The following is a 12442-nucleotide window of genomic DNA, read 5'->3' on the forward strand; positions in this document are numbered from 1 at the left end:
GGGCTGGAACAGACCCGAGCACTTGTCTCTGGAGCTTGACCAGAATAAATAATTCAAGCTAGGCTCCATCACGGCCGACCTCAACCACATGCCCATTGTATTTGAGACGGAGGAATTCACATTGGCCTTGATGGAGGATTTTAAAAGGACACAAAATTAAACGACTTGATCCAAAGAACTCAGAATAGCCAGTGATTCCACATTTGGGATTCTACTTATTGATTTAAAAACCTGTTTTCTCCTTGGAAGAGAACAAAACAGGAGCTTAAAAGCACTTGCTCCAAACACCTTGCTCCTTTGTTCCTAGATGCACTCAACCTCCAGGCACTTATGCTGCAGACGCACATTAGCTTCTTGCTTTCTGGGCAGCATCGTTCAGTGCTGCGGCCGCCTTTCGTTTAAACTTCTGTGCAGCTGGGGCTGTGCAGTGCCGGAACTGCAAGCACACCAGCCAGTGTGTTCATCTCTGCAGTGCTTTTCAGTATAAAAGGCTCCGGCTGGGGCCAGAAGACAGTATGACTCAGTCCAAAGAGCATGGGCTTTGGAGCCTCTGACCTTAGGCAAATCCCACAGCCTGGGGTATAAGAAAACTACCAACGTGGCTCGGTTATCGGAAGATTGTATTACTTGCTCAGGCTGCCATAACAAAACCTCACAGACGGGGCGTAGACAACACTTTTTCACATTTCCAGATGCTCAAGTCCACGGTAATGTCGGCAGGTTTTTCCGAGGCCTCTCTTGCTGGCCTGCAGATGGCTGTCTACTCACTGTCCTCTGTGCAAATGCAGGTCTGGGCTCTAAACTCTCCCTTCTTACTGGGGGCACACAAGTCAGGCCGTAACAAAGACTACGTGACAAAGGAAGGGGCAAGAAGCTGTGCTTTGGAATCATAAAGCGTAATGCACCATTTCGTCCTGTACTTGAGGCAAGAAAAGACCAGAAAATCATAATGTAGTTTAGCTTTATTGAAGACATATCACAGTAAACAAACAAGTAGACAAACACATGCTTTATAAAATATACATTCTCATGTGTGAGAAAATATAAATAGATACGAGGAAAGGGCCACACTGAACAACTTGGCTTACAACTCTCCTCAGGGACATCTAGTACCAGGGCTGCTCAGACTGACATCCTCTGATGGGGGTGGGGAAACACAGGGGGAGCATAGTGGGAACATAGAAATAGTCTACGGATCAAGAGGCCACTTCCAGTAGCGAAGGAAAATTCTAAGAGCAGTTGACCACACGATGACCAATTTCTCTTTCAAGACAGTTACAGCTGATAACTATACTCCTTACACCTGTTTTTCACCTTCACCCCACCCGTTGGTGAAGATTATTAGGACTGATAAACAATACAAACTTGAGGGAACAGGTCCAAATATTACTCTTAAAACACACACACACACACACACACACACACACACACACACACACACACACCCTTTAGTACCCATAAAACCTTCAGATGACTCATGGGCTTTCAGGTGTTGTTTTGATAAGAGCAGCTTATAATAGATCTCTCAATTCAGAACTTGTTATTTTTGCAACAAACAAGGCAGTGTCCAAAACAGAAAGAAAATGAAAGCTGACTGATGTTGGTGTAGCTTGTACTCCCAAAAAAAGGTTAGAAGAGCAGGAGGGGGAAACATCTGCCAAACTGAACTGGAAAGAGACCATGTAATAGAAAAATGAAACATTCCTTGCAGATTGCCAAAAAACCTTAGCTCGACTGTTTCACAATTACCTGTCATCTGCATCAAGAAGTAAAATATGAAATGGAAGACGTAGCATAAAATGACAGCAAATTTACCTCTGTAGCTCCATTACCCTCTTGGCATTTCTGTGGATAGTCAAGTGATTAGAACAGGCCACCACACACTTGAGTGAAATACTCGGTGTAAAATTAAACACTACAATTCCAACCCCATTCTATATGGAGCCCACTGATAAGAACAGGGATCAAAATTAAATAAAGAGTAAAGGGAGGGATATAATACATGATAGGCTTTAAACTTTTTATTATGGTAGTGCTGTCTGTGTTAATTACTAGTTACAGATTTCCTCAGAATAAGCCCAGACTTTCATGTTTTCAGCCATTAACACAGAATAGGCCAAAACACAAAATTCTTTAGTTTAAAAAAAATTCTTAAGTGCTCTATACTTTATATAAATGATTCTGAAGGGCACGGTTTTTCTGGAGATTTCCAATGATAAAATGAAAGTCATCTTGCCCATATTCCATCTCAAGGCAGAAATTTCCTCAAAGTTATTAGCAAATGATTATTCAGCTTCCGTGTGTACTTTTCCCCCAAAGGCTGATTATTCCAATTGTCAGATAAATCTAACAGTTAGGTTAGCAAGTGAGCTTATATAGAACTAGAGGCCTGATGCACGAAATTCGTGCAAGGGGCTTGGCCCTCGCAGCCCTGGCTTCATCCAGAAGATCCTTCGGCTGCCGGGTCTCATTAGCATATTACGCTTTTATTATTATAGATTACTGGCCAGTGTATTCTGCACCTCTTGTAGCTGCTGCCCCACTGATATGACCCAGGTCCTCTGGAATCAAAACAGTGAATCTCATAGGACAACCTTTTAAAGTAATTAAAGACTTTTATCATATCTCCCTTTTCTTAGGAAAATGGCTCAGTCTAAGTTGCTTAACATCTTAGTGTTTCTTTTACAACCTCCAAATGGGTAATGTGAAGGCAACTGTTTTTAAACATGAGAGTTACCTTACAGAGAAACATGCATCCTAAGCATTCTGAGATGGCACCTGGAGGGAAGTGCACGTGGCTGGGTCCTCGGAGTACTGTGCCTTCTAGGGAAAGCACTTTAGAAGCTGCCAAGGACAGAAAGCCAGTGGCTTAGGTGTGGAGCTTGTGCCAGTGAGGCTGGAGTTCAAGGACAAGGCTAGTTCTTCCAGGCAAGCCTGAAGAATCGGCCTGAGGGATACCAACACATGAGAGGATTTATGCATCGCTCCTGAGAGGAAGTGGTAATTGGGTCCTAGCATTTTCGTTTGCCTGGGTCAGCCACATCCCTTGTTAAATTGGCAACAGGCAGACATTACGATGCTGGAAAGAAACACTGCTGAGCCACTAATCCGGGTTATAGTAGAGAGTTAAATGCTGCTTGGTCAAGAACAGATGCAATAATGAAAAGTTTCAGGTATTCCTCCTAAGATTAGAATTTATTAAATTATCTTCTTTAAAGACCAGGGGTAGGCTATTCACATTTAAACAAATTCCTGACTAGTATTTACGTTAAGTTTTTTAGTTATGTACCAGTAGACAGGCTAGGGATATCTGAGAGTTGACAAAACGGAATCCCTGGCCATCAGGAGACAGACTGATACTGCAGAGAACGGCCACTGCCAACACCACGGCAGCACCATGTACCTATTTTTCCTAGGGCACTGGTCCAGCCTGTTTTGTCCTCTCACACATGACAGCCAATGCTCACTTGCAGTCTAGCTCTATCTCCACCTTTTTCACCCAAGAAAGTCTATCAGAATATGAGAAAGAGTACTATCATTATTGGGATAACCTTGAACACAGCAGAAAGGTCACAAACTAGTTACAAATTAGCGGTGGCACACCCTCCAACTGATTCAGATTCTGTGGAGTATTCCAACACCAGCGCTCAGACCTGCTGTGCTAGAGCGCACTGGTGCTTGTCAATGCAGTCCAGTGTCCTTGTTTACTGACACTGTTTAGAAGCAGAATATTTCTTCCCAGGAGTGTAGCTTATACCATTTCTCCTGCTATAGAGGAAGTAAGTCTGGCTCAAGTCAGAGTAAGCAGCATCGCTCTTGTTCTACTTAACAAACATCTCATGAAAGCAGCTTTTTATTAGAGTAGCATAACCCTCCTTGGTTCCTGGAGGGATCACAGGTTCATAGAATGTTACAGCTGGAAAGGGCTTCAGAGCATCCGTAAAGCGCCCTCATTTCATAAACAGGCTGAGATGTAAAGGGACTGGGCCCTGATTACACAACTAGTAAGTACAGGGCAGGGAATGCAATCAGGTCTCTTGATTCTAAGTCAGTACAAATTACACTACAACCTAGTAAGCAGGAAGAGGGATCACAAATTGAAGGGTGGTGGGGGGGGATATTTAAGAAGTTCAAAGTGAAAATGAAGAAAGGCTGATAGTTTAAAAAGGAAAAAGAGAAAGGCATGATGGTACGAAACAGCTCAAGAGGTGCTGCTGCCTATGGGAGATTTAGGATTGAAAGCAAGCATGAAATTCTAGCAAAAAGCTAGGAAATTATGTGAGTTTAGAACCCCTGAAATGCACAATGACTTATTTTCACTGAAGTGACAGGTTGTGTAGTACATAGCTAGCTAGCACTTACAATATGTAGAGGACAGAGTCTGACCGCCTGCCTGCCTATGTAAGGAAATCTGAAAGCACAAACAACTTCAGTCCATTCCATTAGTGTTAAGTCCTTTGTTTACGTAACGCTATCAGAAATTCAGGAAAACTTTTTGGCTTAAATAATCACTTGTACTAAACAAGGACCACTCCAAAGCTTTATAGTGTAAACATTTCCGCATGTCCTTCTACTTCCAAAAGCCCTTTTCCCTTCTTAAGATGTACTGTGCATTGGTAGAAGAGACATTATAAAAAAACAAACAGAAAAGAAACAATCTTTGGTTTCCTCGTCAACTAAATCCTTTGTTGAAAGAAGATATTCCCCAAACGAGTTTTCCTTTATTTACGTACATATGGTGATGACAGGACTGCTAGTGTTTTCAAAGAGCCTTTCTACCCTAGAAAGGTAATAGTGTCTGGCACTTGTAAACAGGTGGCAAATGAGTAGATGTATGAACCTTTAGGTACGAAGTAAGTGGTTAATTACACCAAGACTGTGTTTGTGTGCACCCAATCACTGGGTACCCTGCCTCTATACATAGACTTCTTAACAAATACATTTTTAAAACTTTAAACAGCCTTTAAAATCACTAAACCAAGATATACAAAATCTGTGGTCTGAGAAGCTGCTGTCAACATTATAACTAGATGTCATATATAATTTTGGCATATCAAAAATATTTACATTGCAGCCAACACTTATGGTCAATGAATACAAAAAATTATTTATAAATGCACATATATTTACAATGAGATTCCAGGGTGATAGGGATCCCCTTCTCCCTCGCCCCTCAAGGAAAAAAAAAAATGATTCACATGAATACAAAACTCCTTGACCTGGTAACAGCTGGTCAAGCCTGGGATACTTGCCAAAGACTTTGAATATCAAAGCCTCAACGACTGGCTCGCTAAAACCTGCTAAAACCACTGACAAATCCCCGAACACGTCCAAGCAAGGACCAGAGTTATTTTTGTTCTTTGGAAGGCAAAATAGATTCTGTTTTCTCAGAATCATTCTGCGGGTTGAGACAATCAGCATGGTAAGCAGCAATGAGACTCTTCCCAATATGCACATTCCCCCGGACCCTCAGGAAGCACATCTGTCCTGTACCGTCCTCTGCCCCTGTGGCACACTGTTTAGTACATGTACCCAGGTCTGTCAGCCATTATCTTCTCTTTGTCAGGTGGAAGCCCAAACAAATGCCTAGCCCACCTTGGTGTGGTCAAATGTAATTGTAGACAAAGAGTGAAGCAAATGCTGACTTTGGGGTTTCTTCTGAACTCTGAGGTAGTAAATACAAAATTAATGAATTTGGGTCTTTGCCCAGATTGCATCCTAGAATATTTCATGTGCCCTCGCTTCCCTCTTGAATGTTCCGAGTCCTACTAAAATCAAAAGCGTGGTCGTGCAACCTGTGACAGGGCGTGGGGGAAGCGGAGCAAGCGGCACCACTCTCCGCCAGGCCCTCGTGCTGATGAGGCTGTGGTGACGCAGGGCCGGGCTGCTGGGAAAAGGGAGCAGGAGGCAGGCCCAGTTCTCCGCTCACGTTCCACAGAGGCCGCTGCAATGTTTCTGAGAATCAAAGACAAGAATCGTCAGTGGCAAATACAAGTTCAAAATTAATTTCCTAAAACTTAATTTTCTTTTACCCAAATCCTCAAAGAAATAAAGATACCCAATATTCCTGTATAAGGATGCTGAGATCAAATATATACTTGCCATCTTCTTAGCAACACTAAAAAAAGAAACAAGACGAAAACTGGAACTATGGTCATGCAAACCCTTCTACTCAAACTTAACCAATTATTTGCTGAATCCATGCGATATGTCTCCTACTTTTGCCTCTTGTTAATGACTCTGCTGCTACAAAATTTGAGAATAAAACTCTTTAGACACATGGAAACAGACTAAGGGACTAATAGTATTCACACTGTAATGGAATGCGTAATAAAAATTCAGAGAAGCCATACCGGGTGGGGCAAAAGTAGGCTTACAGTTGTGAGTACATGAAACCCAGAATTTATTCTTGTTTTATTATTTATTAATTATTGTATTACTTTCATTAGGAACAACTGTAAGCCTACTTCTGCCCCACCCTGTATGTTTTTAAATAACAATTAAATGCCTATGTTTTAAAAAACTATCTTAAAAATAAACGATTTCCCTCTAGCTTCTAGCATTCTAATAATTCCAACAATAAGATAACCAAAAGCAGCGATTTTAAATCAGATTGTTCGTACTCTGAGTTCAAAAGTGTGCATTTCTCATTCTCCTTATTTACTGCAAGGTAAGCTCTCTCCCCAAAGATCATTTACTGAAAGTTAAGTTAACTTCATGGGGATGCATTTTGGAAAAAGCTTTTTCAAATATTCTGGAAACAAATGCTCAGAAATAAAATTTTTTAAAAACCCACGTGAAGAGTAAACGCCAGCAGGGTTTCTCAAGCTTTATATGCATACAAATAAGCTGGGGTCCAGTTAAACTAGACTCTGGTTCACTGCTTTCCCACTGATGGCCCTGACCATCATACCTCACAGACAAAAGCAAACACCTGCCAAGTGATGCTGGCATTCAATGCTTACCTGATAGTGCAGCAACCAAATAAAGCATTTAAAAGTTTTCTCAGTAAAAACTTTCATCAAATTATATCCTTAGCACTTCAGATCTCCATCATTTAAGTAAGATGAAAGGAGAAAAGTAACACCTATGTGAAATTTTTTAAAAACTGTTGCTATATGGCTTCTGAATTTTTAGAGGCGTGGTCTTGCTATTTCCACAAAAGCTATTTTCATCCAAAAGATACAGACTTCTCTGTAACTCTAGTCTCTCAAAATCTCTCGCTCTACTTCATACCATGTAATAGCAGCTAATGACTCCATTACACCAACTGGACTGCTGCTTCCTGTCAAATAAGAGTGCTAACTACATGACAGAAAAAAATCAAGTAGGTGAAAGTGAAAACAAATTGAACAAAAAAACACTGTGCCCTTTACCACTGCTCATCTGTGTGGAGGCGAGTGTCTTCTCATTCACCCTCTCGTGGTTGGTGGGAAAGGCAGACGTCTCTCTATCTGCTGGTAATACCAGGCTCTCCAGCGTTGTGGCATCTTGGGAAGGATGTGCCAGATAAGTCTCTTTGGGCATCTGGACCATGAGGCTGGACAGTGTCTGATCTAGAACATCCTCCTCAGCAATGTAGGTGTACGGACAGTATTCTCGCGTCCTGGAGTAGATGTTGGCATTGTCGTAACAATCTGAGCAGATAACCCGGGTTCCAGAGCCACCTAGGTCAACAGGGGATAGAAGCCGAACAGCCTTCAGTTAAGGAACCAGCTTTACCATCATCAGTTTTCTCCTACAGTTGCCGTCATTATCATCAGAGCTGGCAATTATTCCACACTTACTCTACAGACCAGGTGAAGTTCGGAGGTCTTCTGTAAATTAACTGTGTAATCCTCACAACATCCCCGTAAGGTAGGTACTATTATTTCCCCATCTTCCAGATGGAGTAACTACAACACAGGGAAGTTAAGTAATTGGCCCAAGCATACTGCCAGAGCGAGGAGTTGAAATCTGGACTCGGCACTCTGGCTCCAGCTCGTGCTCTTGACTAAGCCATCTTTGTCCAGCCTGGATAAGGTCATGCTCAAATCAAGGGAGCCAAAATAAGGCTGGCACTGTGCTACAAGACATGTTTGGCTTAAGCAAACTGAAGCAGAGAACAAGGAGTTATGATCGCTTCACTTCACAAAAGCCCATATTACTTTCATGAGTCAAGAGGTTAAGCAACACTAGCTGCGGAAAGTACCCCTGAGAAAGCCAAGAGTCCTGCCCAACAAATATGTGTTTGGCAGAAGTAAAAGTAACAGTGAGCTCCCTGGGCTGTTATGTGCTTTGAAAACTGAATGATGAAAGAGAGTGAGGAATAAAGCGCGAGGTACTTAATTCACAATCAAGCAACAAGATTTTAGAACTGGAAGAAATCGAAATGTAATTTTGTTTAACCCAGAAAGCAGTGTTATTTCCCACAAATTTCAGAGTGAAGGCTTTACGTATTTTTTTAAAAGCTAAAAATACCCCCTTTTTCATGGAGAACCAAAAAATCCAACTTGTCAATTACATAGAGAAGTTCTGTCAACACCCAGCATAAAAAATCTCTAGAAATGAAATAGACCTTTCATTTGTATAGGACTTGAAGTACTACACAGATTTGTTGAAAGAATCTGCTAAAACTCGAGGAAAGTGCTTTATAAAATAGTTTATTTTAGCTACGAGGAAATTAAAGCTCAGATGTTAACTTGTTCATGGCCACAGAGCTGGAAAGAGGGACTAGGAATCAAACCCGATTCTATCCCTTCATTGACCTTCCTGTGGGAAGGACGGAATGGGAAGAATAGCTATGTTGAGAAGGTGGGTTCAATTGGGAACATTTCATCTCTATCTGATATATGCTGAAAAACATCATCACCGTTTAAACTTCAGTGACTATATACCTGTCAGCAGGAGAAACAAACCTCCCCTGAACATGGTCTGAAGGATGTTCACGCCTGAAATCAGATAAAAGACACCAAAAAAACACTTCCAGAGCTTCTCCTTCCCATAGTAACACTGGTGTGGGAGACTGTGCTGGGTAGTACTCTCAATCCCGTTAGGATGTGTTTCTCCTACCTGTCAGGTGACTTTCTTCTCTGTTTAAGACTTTAGTCAATTTTTATCCTATTTTGCATGGGGCCAAATGTTTTGAGTATCTCTTTTAAAATACTGCTTCAGGTTAAAGGGCAAAACTAGACACTAAAAAATAAACTCAAGCGGGTAGGGCTGCAGTGTAAGCATAACGAAGAGTCATTACCATCAGTGCCTTTGTGTAAATATCCATTGGCAGGAGGCATGAGCTGCTGATGACTGCCTGCCTCAGAGTTGCTGTAGCCTTCCTGTGGCTCAGACAGAGTTCCTTGGGAAGACAAGTAGCTGGGAATGTCTGCAGGCAGGTTAAGCTCCTCTGCAAAAGAGAAATCTGTATGTAACTCACAAATAAAGTTAGGCAATTTAAGCCAACGCTCAGAAGACCACTTTATAAATGTGTTCCACTTGGATTCTATTGGCCAGGAAAATGTTTTATGTATACCTAGGAACTTAAAATTTCCCCTAAAATCATTTCTCACTAGAATTTCCCCTAAAATCATCTCACTAGACTTCTTCTCAAAGCTTCATTGTAATAGTATTACCAAGAGAAACAAAACCTAAAATCGGAAATCTTATCTGTGGGTACTTTCACAGTCTATGGCTGCAACTCCTCTCACAGAATTTCAGAGTGAGGAGTATGAAAGACTGATCAGTCATAAGGGCTCCTCTTCCCCACAGAGAAACTACAATGGAAATGAGCTGTAGGCATTAGAAAAAGGAGAGTAAACTTTTAAGGGAGTGTCCACAAATTCTTAAAACTATTTATTAGAGAGGTTCTGTTATATCAAGGAAATTGGATATTTTAACAGAAAAACTCTTCCTTCTACTACATACTACTATAAAGTAACAAAGTTCCCCAATTTTTATATTTTACAGTAAATACTATACTACATTCCCGATTCAAGTACAAGCCAAAGGTGTCAACTGGTGCCACTCACCTGTGTTCGTAATACTGTAGTCCTCATTTTTCCTTCTCATGTGGTAAATAACAATGACCCAGATCAAAGAGGTGCCCACAACACAGCAGACCACAACGATGATGACAATGCCAACTGTGGTCCAGCCATCGTCCTCATGCCCAATGCTACTCTGGGAAGAGTCACAATTGGGGGATGAGATGACATTTAGGTAAATGTGACCACGTTCTGTTCCAAGAGTGTTAGACATAATGCAGGTATATTTCCCAGCATCTTCTAGCCCAGCATCTACAATGATGAGAAGCTGGTTGGCTGCAGCAAAGAAGTGCCGTTCTGTCACCAGCAGTGGTCCATCATCTTTGGTCCAATTGAGGCGAGGGGCAGGACTCCCTCCAGCTATGCACTGTAATACTGCAGTTTCACCTCGGGCTACTGTCTTGTCCTCCAGGGGTCTAATAAATGAGGGCGTCTCTAACAGAGAGATTACATTAAAATCATATTAAGCAGTTTTATTCCTTAAATCCTATTGGATTGATGAGGTGAAAATGAAATAGGCAATTTCATATACTCATGGGAGGATTACAAGTTAGTATTTCAGAAAAGCAAAAGTCTCAAAAAAATCTAAATCTTATCTCAGTAATTCCACCTTGGGCAAGCTATCCTAAGCTAAGGAATTCAAAAATTTCTACACAAAAGTATTTATTATAAATTAGTTGTAATTTTAAAAATAAAGGGAAAAATCTAAAAACCTAGCAGGAAAATGATTAATTAAATTACAGTACACAGCAACGTGATATTCTATGAAGACCAATAACAGGGTAACCCTGTGATAAATATTAAGTGGAAAAAAGCAGGTATATATAACTACATAAAAATGAGTTAAAAAGAAGTCCAGAATATGACAAAATCTTTAACAACTGTTTTAGTGACTTTCCCTCCTTTATTCTAATTTTCTGTGTAGCTAATGTTTTTAAACACAATAAACTTATTTTTTTATTATACAAGTAAATAACACAAACCAATAAACTTTTAAAAACCTTAACATCTAGGGGAATAGAGAACTAAAAATAGAATTTCCCGGGGAGTAAAGTCCATGAAGAAAAGCATTGTCATAAGAAGAAACAGGCCTGTCAGGAGAAATCTTTAGGGGAAAGACATTTCACAGAGCATAAAATTAAAAGGAGCACTGGATGGAAAACGGGAAATCTAACTAGAGGACAGGTCATTCTGTATTTTAAAAAATTTTAAATGACAGGGAGGGAAAACAGTTAAACTGTCTCAAGTTCCCTATAAAATAACTGAAACTCATGTGTATGAAGCAGGCACCGTACAGAGGGAGATATAATAGGATACACTTAGGGCCTTGAATTTTCATTTCATGTGGTAAACCTCTCTAAATCCGCCCTCAGCATTCCCCCAGATTTCAGCTACCTGATCCACTAATGCCCTAGGCCAGTGGTCGGCAAACCGCGGCTCTCGAGCCACATGCGGCTCTTTGGCCCCTTGAGTGTGGCTCTTCCACAAAATACCGGCTCTTCCACAAAATACCGACTTCTGCGCATGGGCCATGAAGTTTCAATCGCACTGTACGTGCGCGCCCGCACGCGGGCCTCACGAGCTGCGGTTTGCCGACCATAGCCCTCGGCTGACATAACCCTGCATAAACTGACAAAACAAGGTGATGAGATGTAAGGATCACAGCTGAAATATCAGACTTTTCTTGTCATTAAGACCGAGATTAGGTCCCTAATAAAAAGGCTCCTACAAAAGCTGGGACCCACGGCAGTAAACATACCTAACACTGTGAGTGAGGCATTTGCCGAGAGGCCTCCTGCTATGTTTTGTGCCATGCAGCTGTAGATCCCCATGTCTTCTATCTTCACGTTGGCGATGAAGAAGACATCATCCTCGGGCATGACATGCATTCGTCTTTCTCGGGCTGCAGGAAAGTCAGTCCCGCCATCTTTCTGCCAGGAAATCTGAGGTGCAGGGTGCCCTTCTGCAGCACATTCTAATCTGGCCATGGCACCGGTGCGAATAGTTAGATCCATTGGGGTTTTCAGAAATGAAGGCATCTCTGTTCCAAGAAAGATCACCAAGAAAAAGTGGGTGAGGGAAAACACACACAAACAGGGAGAACCTGTTAGGCCAAATGACAACTGTCATCAGGCTGCATTTCTCAGAGAGACATGCTCTCTGGACTGACAGTAAATGCAACTTCAGAGGCCATCTTTTCTCTCAACCTGAATATCTGCAGCACAGTGATGACTCACCCTTCTAGAGTACATGACACACCTCCCTGTCCCCATCAGGGGACAGGGAAAGCAGACGGCCACAAACCTTTCTGAACTCCGTATTTTAGAACCTGGTATTTACTGACGTCCTTACTTAAGAGACTAAACGGTGCTTCTCACACTAACCTCTACAGTGCTGTCAAAGGAACTGTATGATAAAAAAAA

The 12442-nt window shown here is 41.6% G+C and overlaps 1 protein-coding gene across 2 annotated transcripts in view; it reads right to left on the reverse strand.

The window, feature by feature from the left end:
• Positions 1-944: 944 nt before the first annotated feature.
• Positions 945-12442, reverse strand: part of LRIG2 (leucine rich repeats and immunoglobulin like domains 2) — a 44296-nt gene continuing 32798 nt past the window's right edge. For both annotated transcript variants that reach the window (XM_023757054.1, XM_006092509.3), the window contains 5 exons: positions 11779-12060; positions 10005-10454; positions 9233-9382; positions 7377-7667; positions 945-5955 (listed from right to left, as the gene is read on the reverse strand). In XM_023757054.1, the coding sequence (XP_023612822.1) occupies positions 5729-5955; positions 7377-7667; positions 9233-9382; positions 10005-10454; positions 11779-12060 (1400 nt within the window). In that variant the 3' untranslated portion in view covers positions 945-5728. The remainder of the gene's footprint in view (positions 5956-7376; positions 7668-9232; positions 9383-10004; positions 10455-11778; positions 12061-12442) is intronic.

Source organism: Myotis lucifugus, unplaced genomic scaffold (genome assembly GCF_000147115.1).
Source record: "Myotis lucifugus unplaced genomic scaffold, Myoluc2.0 scaffold_101, whole genome shotgun sequence".
Taxonomy (NCBI): domain Eukaryota; kingdom Metazoa; phylum Chordata; class Mammalia; order Chiroptera; family Vespertilionidae; genus Myotis; species Myotis lucifugus.